Here is an 8,127-nt window from a genome sequence, read left to right as displayed (position 1 = left end):
AGAAATAAGTGTAAAAACACATTTTCTCCACAAGAACTAAAACACACTTTCATTCAATTCCCAAAAGCCTCTTCTATTATTGTATTCATCCATATATATATATAGGAGAGAGAGTTTCCCCGAGGTACAAATATCAAATTAGAAAGAAAAAGCAACAAAATAGAATCCACATCCGTTAATAGAAGTGGCACTCCGTTTACAATTTGAATTAAAGAAAGAACATGGGCATAAAGGCAAATTGTTATTTTGGATGAGGTGTAAAAGGAAATTGCTAAATTCTAATAAGGCATGTCTAGCCCACCATTCTAATACGGCTAGTATACTTGCTATTGCAATACCTCTCAAATGGCAAGTTGTTTATTTTGCCAAAGCATAAAAATAGTAAGTTGCTGGATGCCTTGCTATCTTCTCCTCTTGACCGATTTGAAGCCAGATCAGAGGAAAAGTATAAAAGACATGCCAAATTAGAAGGAAAGCTAAACTTGGCATTGCTTGTGGGCCCGGACCAAGTTTTCATATGCTCCTGCATTAGAAGCTATTTGTCTTCTTTGTTTAGGATAGCAACAAATTCAGCAATCTTCTTATCTGAACTCCCACCTTCATCCACAGCCTCTATAGCTAACTCCCTCCATTTACTAGCATTTCTCTTAAACTCTTCCCTATTTTCACCTTCCATTACTTCCTTTATACTCAACTCCACTTCTTCTCTTCTCACTATCCCCTTCTCATCCGCCTTTGCTCTCACTCCCACCCTCCACACCTCCTCCACATACTTGGCATTAGTGGGCTGGTCTGTCCATTGTGGCATAGCCACCAAGGGCACTCCCAAGCTCAATGCCTCCAATGTAGAGTTCCACCCACAATGTGTCAGAAAGCATCCCAGTGCTTTGTGAGCTAACACTTCCAATTGGTGGCACCAGTTCACCACCAAACCCTTTTCTCTTGTCTCCTCTACAAACTTGTTTGGGAGTTTATTTTCCTCTGACCCTCTCACCACCCACAAGAAGTAGTTGTTACTTCCCTTCAAACCCCATGCTAGTTCCTCCATTTGCTCCGGTCCCAACGCTGCAATGCTCCCAAACGAGACATAGACAACCGATGCATTTGGCCTCACATCTAGCCACTTCATACATGTGCCGGCATTTGGGTTCCACAAATTGAGACCATATGCGTTGTCCCCTTTGACCTTCTTGTCTAGGTACATGGATGGCACAGTTGGTCCAATTGTCTTCACAGGAAACCGCTCCTCCATCCAGGACACCACCTTGTTAGAATTCCGGACATGATAAATGTGTTAATAAAGATAAAGACTAAGATCAAGCAAGAGTTAAAAAAATTATCGTGATATAACATATTAAAATGATCTTGATTTGATAATTTAAATGACATATATATCTTTTGAAGTTTAGAAAATAGATCTTGCGATATATATATATATATATATATATATATATATATATATATATATATATATATATATAGAGAGAGAGAGAGAGAGAGAGAGAGAGAGAGAGAGAGAGAGAGAGAGAAAACGGTTTCTACACATGTGTAGAGAGTTCTCTACACACTAGCTTAAAATACAGTGGAGGCCCACATTGTTTGGGTGATCCAAGCCATCCATTTTAAAGGCCCTCACATAGATAGGGTGTCTACAAAAAATCAGATCCATAGGATCATCCCAACCCTACGATTTGTGGAGGTAAAATGGATGTCTTTAAACCTTCCCAAATTAGTCGAAACCGTTTGAGATCGATAGTCTCAATGGCGACTAGGCCGGTTTTGGCTTTCATGGATTTGGTGAGGTAGATGGTGTTGGCAAGTGAGACTTTGATGCCTTTTGAAGCTAAGCGTTTAGCAAATTGGAGTAGTGGGTTTATGTGACCTTGGGCTGGATAGGGGACTACAAGAACATGGGGGGCTCTCTCTCTTTTCTCCTCCATCACTTCAACCCTAATTCTTTTTTTCTTCTTCTGTAGATTAGTACAGATCTTAGCACATGGATCTTGAAGGTTTGAGGGAGGAGTCACCTTTTATAGGACTAGAGAACTTACCACATTGATCTTGAAGGAGTCCCCTTTTTAGTAGTCTTCTTACAATGGTAATTAAATTGTTGGTCTAGTTTTCGTATTACCCACAACACATTTTGTTTCTTTTGTATCTAGATGACATCAGTACGTGCGTTATGAAGGTACTATGGATGATGGACAAGATAATGACTTTTCAAAGGAAAGATGACAAATGAACCACGTTTGTTCATCAGGAGTAGGACGTCCTTTTTCGCGGATGCTCTGTTGCATGTCATCAGACCAGCCACACAAGCTCACTTTTCAGCAGCTTTTGTCTTCATTCATGAGGTGGCTGGTCAAACATGCAACAGACCATATTATCACATTGCTAAATTTACATGCAATTACCTAAGACCAAGTCAAACCACATGGATGACAAATGGAACCGTCACTGCCACTTTTCTATGCAACTGCATCACTCTTAATCATCAAATAAAGTATGTTTCGTGCACAATTAAGCATCGATCAGATATTAGAAAAATTCCTCGAAAATTGTGTTTTCTTGGAGAAATGACTTTGGAATGGCACCATTTAAACATTTCTCTTCAAAATGGAGTCATATGGTGAAAAGGGCCAAAATGCCCTCTTCTTGTTTAATTTTTACTGTTTTTCATCTCTACCACCGCTAGAGGCGATCCCTACAACTCGAAAGAGGAGGAGGAAAAAGAAAAGAGGAGAAAGATGACGGAAAAAAGAGGAAGAAAAATAGAGGAAGAAGAGGAAGAAGAGGAAGAGGAAGAAAAGACGTGGAAGAAGGAAAAAAAGAATCAACGCCGCAAAAAATGTAAGATGCTGGAAAAATGGAAAAGAAGAGGAAGAAGATGGAAGAAAGAAGAACCGATGGCAGAGAAAAGGAAGACGTTGGAACATATGAAAAAAAGAGAGGAAGAAGAAGTATGAAGATTGGGGTTCAATTTAGTGAGATTTGGGTTTGACTCGCGAAATTTTGAAATTAACCTAGTCGAACCCAAATTCACCCCGGCCAGTCGAACCTAAATTGGTCTAGTCGAACCTACATTTCGAAAAAGAAAAACCGACACTGGAAAAAGTTGAAGATGTTGGAAAAAATGAAAAAAACAATGAATTTGGGTTCGACGAATTTGGATTCAACTTGGCGAATTTGGGTTTGACCAGGTTAACTTTGAAATTTACTTAGTCGAATCAAAAGTGACCTAGTTGAACCTAAATCTCACTGTGTCGAACCCAAATCTTTGTACGTCTTCATCCTCGTTTTGTTATCATTTTTCCGGCTGTCTTCCATTTTTTCGGCGTCAATTATTCTTTCTTCCTGCTTCTTTTCCATTTTTCCGACATCTTTTATTTTTTCGACGTGGATTCTTTTTTAGCTTTTTCTTCCTCCTTTTTTCTTCCTCTTCGTCGTCTTTTACTTACTCTTCATCTTCCTCTTTCGAGTTGTAGGGATGGTCTCCGGAAATAATGGGGATAAAAAATAGTAAATATTTTTTTTTTAAAAAAGAAGAGGGCATTTTGGTCCGTTTCATCAAACAACACCATTTTGACGAAAAATGTCATAATGATGCCATTACGAAGTTGTTTCTCCAAGACAACATAATTTTCGTGGAACTTTCCTAAGATATTTAAGAATAAAAGATGTCATCTAAACTACTCTAACAATACAAATCATTTTAGATTTTAGAAACTTTTCACTTTTTTAAGCTTTAATGTCACGCCTGGCAACAATGAATTTTTTTTCATGGAATAATAGTTTGTCTGGTGGTAGGAGAGGGTTAAGGATGGTGGGGGAAAGTGAGATTTGAGAGAGAATGACTGAAGAGAGGTTGAAAGGTGGCTAAAAAGGGGAAAAAACAAATTACATTTAAAGTGGAGATTTTTTTCCCTTTTGTTTTTGAACTTTTTATCGAAGTCTCTCTCTCACGTCACTCTTTCTTACGTACTCTCACTCACGTCACTCTTCCTTACGTACTCACATCGTCTTTGGTTTCTCTTCTCCCTCCTTAGTCTAATATATATTCCCTGCTATTTCATAAATCAAAGGATGTTTCCGAAGTTTTCTGCCTTCTCGACAAAACTTGCCTGTCACTTACATACCAACAAAAAGAAAAAGAAAAAAAGAGACTTTTGGGCACATATATGTATATCTCACAAAACTCAAAATCCCCAAGGAAAGTCTAAGTCTATTTGATCCACAGATTTTCAAATAGAGAAGCTAAAGATAATAAGAAGGTGATTCCATTTATCCTATTTCTCTCTAAATTTGTGGATGTTGATTCCATTTACAAGCTTGATAGCTTTGACTCCTCATTGCCTGCCTTAAATATAGTACTAAAACTCGTTGAGTGAACTTGAAAACTTGCATCAATTGATTCAACTTGCTAAAAATGTAAAATAATTCAATGGAAGATGAAAAGCAACTAATTAACATTTTGGATCCATTTGGTTGCACCAAAATTGCTTTATTATGAAAAAAATAAGGTAAAAAGACAATTTTTCCTTTTCCTAATGTTGTTTGGATTGGTTGCCATTTACTGTTCAGGTGACAAACCTTGTTGGGTTCAAATTTTCCAAATGGAAGCCATTTTTCACTGTTTTGACTTTCCTCTAAAATCAGGAGGAAAAGGAAAGTAAAGAAATGGGAATATATTTTCCTTTCCTTGTACTGTATATATAACGTACATCCAAACGTACCCTTAGGCTCCTGGTTGTTTTCGCACCATGGACAAAGGAGCTAGGAAATGGACATAATGTGGCATCTAAGTGAAAGTAGGTGGATTGAAACTGTAGTGTAATGTATGTTGTTTGGATGTCAAGAGAAAGTGAAGGAAAATTCGATGACAGTGATTTTGGTTTTGGTTGGATGGAAAGCGAGAGTTGAGCAGCATAATTGTGGGATCCCATAGCCATTCAGTTATTGTGAGACCACCAGACGTTCTATATCCCATACCTAATGGGCTTCAACTACACATGGGCCCACTGGATGGTCCATGTTCAAAATTTGAACCAGGCACAACATGTGGTTCCATTTCAAGTTATTGCATGGTGATTTGGACCATCTTTTGGGATGGTTGAGACCGTTGATGTGATGAGTTACCACAAGAAAGCCAAACTAGGCCTCAGCCGTTACATCAAAGATCGAAAATAATCAATAGTTGAACCTTCACTAAAAAGATGCCATTTTCTAGTCAACTTTGATTAAAGTGTCTGGATCATTTCGATCAAATTCTGGATCAAGGGTAGGCATTGCATCTCTTAAACGCAATGGATGGCCCACTAGATCAACCTATTTGGTCGGCGCACATGATGACACATGTATAGTGGGCCCTACCTTGACAATATTCCGGGATGTTTGTAGAAATGTCGGTGAATTCTCACAGTTAAAATTAATTAATTAATGACGTTTTTTCATTAAAAACGTTGGTAATTTATTTGCTTTAGTGATGCTCAATGAACGCCAGTATACGTATTTTTTGCACGGGACTAGTTAGTGGCGCGGGAATATCAATTCACCGTCCATCATTATGAATGTCGGTGTATATACAATATTAGGGACATTTTTCTAACGAATGCCGGTGAAAACACATTTTCTTATAGTGTATTGATAGGTGTAGAGGAATTTACATCTATAAGATTTTTAATAGCTACAATGAAATTTACATTGTAAAGTATTCAATACCAAAAGGGAAGTTTACATTGAGGTTCTAATATAAATAAGCGCAGGGTTACCTAAGTTTTCAAGTTATATATCATATAGATAAGATTATTTTACTTTAATCCTATATTTGCGAATCGGACATTAAGGCCTCTTTAATTTGGAATCCAACTCACGATATCATTTCTAAACCTAATACAACAAATTTTGCATATAATCATATTCAACTTCAAAATCATTTTCCTAAAAGATTATATGCAAATAACTTTTAGAAGTATCATATGCAATCAACTTTTAGCCAAAGAGGCCTTTAAGCTTAGTATTTGGCAAAGCTTAGGTCTGGCTGAAACTTATTTAATATAGAAATAGAAAAAGGTATATAAATGAAAATTTTCAACAATTCGACCGGGCAATAAGAAGTTGACGTAGGACGGGCGTGCTATCGAAAACGGCAATGACGTTTTGTTAAAAAAAAAAAAATACGAAAGATAATGTGGTGCAAAAAATCTTACCCACGTTGGAGGGAAACTCCAAGAAAGAAGTGCAAAAACACCTTTTCTCTAGCAGAACTAGAACACACTTTCATTCAATTCCCAAAAGCCTGTTCTATTATTGTATTCATCCATATATATCGGGGAGAGAGAGAGAGAGAGAGAGAGAGAGAGAGAGAGAGAGAGAGAGAGAGAGTTTCCCCTAGTTACAAATAGCAAATTAGAAAGAAAAAGCAACAAAATAGAATCCACATCCGTTAATAGGAGTGGCACTCCTTTTACAATTTGAATTAAAGAAAGAACATGGGCATAAAGGCAAATTGCTATTTTGGATGAGGTGTAAAGGGCAATTGCTAAATTCTATTAAGGCATGTCCAGCCCATCATTCTAATACGGCTAGTATACTTGCTATTGCAATACCTCTCAAATGGCAAGTTGTTTATTTTACAAAGCATAAAAATAGTAAGTTGCCTTGCATGCCTTGCTATCTTCTCCTCTTGACCGATTCTAATGAGTAATAATAGCCAGATTAGAGGAAAATTATAAAAGACATGCCAAATTAGAAGAAAAGCTAAACTTAGCATTGCTTGTGGGCCCGGGCCAAGTTGTCATATGCTCCTGCATCAGTCGCTCCCTCTAGAGAGAAACTAGACCTCGAGTTTAATTTGGTGTTGTTGACTATCTCGGGAGTAATGATCACGATAGCTGCAACAGATTTATGTTTGGCTCCGACTTCGAACCGAAGTCCTTTCCAACGATTCAGATACTTCCACTGTGCTATTAATTTGACACTTTTGGATGGACAGTGGACCTTGATTCTGCTAGAAACCATGCTCTCTCTATATGCTCGTCCAACCGGAATAGTGGAGGCAAAAAGAAGCCCTCACTACTCTCAAAATTATGGGATGGATAATCATCGAGTTTGAGCCAATCTTCATTTTTCACGTGATACATTTGCACGTCTACCGGCACTCTGAGTCTTGAAAGTGTGGCATCAAGGCCTCGAACTTTGACTGTTGCAAGTGTGGCATCAAAACCTTGAACTTCCACTTAAGGTCTCTTAAAGCTCCCTCCATTTCCAGGCACAACTCCCTTTCTTCATGTAATTGGTGTGTCAAATTTTGTACTTGACATTCCAATTTGCTATTGATGATCTTTAGATCTTTCATTGGTAGATTTTGATGCTCACGAGAAAGATGCCGAGTGATTTGATTCCTCCAGGCTTGGTGAATGACATATGTAGCTCATTTGATTCGCAAGTAATTGTAACGGGCAATTTTCGGACGAACCCAACTTTGAATAATAGTCGCGGAAGCAACGTGACTTTGGTATCCCCTCGTAGCCCGGTACATTCGCCATGTCTTTTGAAAGCATTCGGCTTTCTTTCTAGCAAAGTCCTTGCCGTTTTTGGCTTTTTGCTCACTCATTTTTCTAGCATGAAAATCTGTGGCTTGTAATTACATTCCCGGTGCAAACATTTTCATGAAACAACCACGTACCTCCTCCGAATTATCGAATGGTGGTTTTATCAATTTGCGTTGCTCTTGTTCCATGAGTATCCATAAAGATTTGGCGCGATTGGCTACATTCTACTTGGGAGACATAATAAATCTTTTTGGCTCAGTTTGTATGGCTCATAACACACCTCGACAACCTCGATCCAACTAGTGCACTCGCACTCACCATCGCCATAGAAGATAGGAATTTCACCCAGTTGCAATTGCTCCATAGATAGATAGAACTCCCGCAGAGCCTAGCTCTGATACCAATTGACACAAGATGGGCGTGCAATCAATAACGACGATGATTATCTGATAAAAAAATACGACAGATACTTGTGGTGCTAAAAAGCTAAAACACACTGGAAGGAAACTCCAAGAAAAAAGTGTAAAAACACATTTTCTCCACAGGAACTAAAACACACTTTCATTCAATTCCCAGA

General features: G+C 38.1%; 1 protein-coding gene across 1 annotated transcript; it reads right to left on the bottom strand.

Annotated features, from left to right (window-relative positions):
* Window positions 1-394: 394 nt before the first annotated feature.
* LOC143858622 (mogroside I-E synthase-like) lies at window positions 395-1,274 on the bottom strand. The gene has a single exon (XM_077369315.1). It carries the CDS (start codon window positions 1,250-1,252, stop codon window positions 536-538), a length of 717 nt encoding a protein of 238 aa, XP_077225430.1. The 5' UTR covers window positions 1,253-1,274; the 3' UTR covers window positions 395-535.
* Between the last annotated feature and the right edge of the window lie 6,853 nt (window positions 1,275-8,127).

Source organism: Tasmannia lanceolata, unplaced genomic scaffold (assembly GCF_043159265.1).
Source record: "Tasmannia lanceolata isolate RefF3 unplaced genomic scaffold, GAP_Taslan_0.1 ptg000026l, whole genome shotgun sequence".
NCBI lineage: Eukaryota > Viridiplantae > Streptophyta > Magnoliopsida > Canellales > Winteraceae > Tasmannia > Tasmannia lanceolata.
The sequence above is the reverse complement of the archived record's forward strand: the minus strand, read 5'-3'. Positions and strand labels throughout refer to the sequence as shown.

Bases quoted from the DNA above. Each gene is read 5' to 3' on its own strand.
- LOC143858622 (XM_077369315.1), bottom strand. From the start codon at position 1,252: ATGGAGGAGCGGTTTCCTGTGAAGACAATTGGACCAACTGTGCCATCC.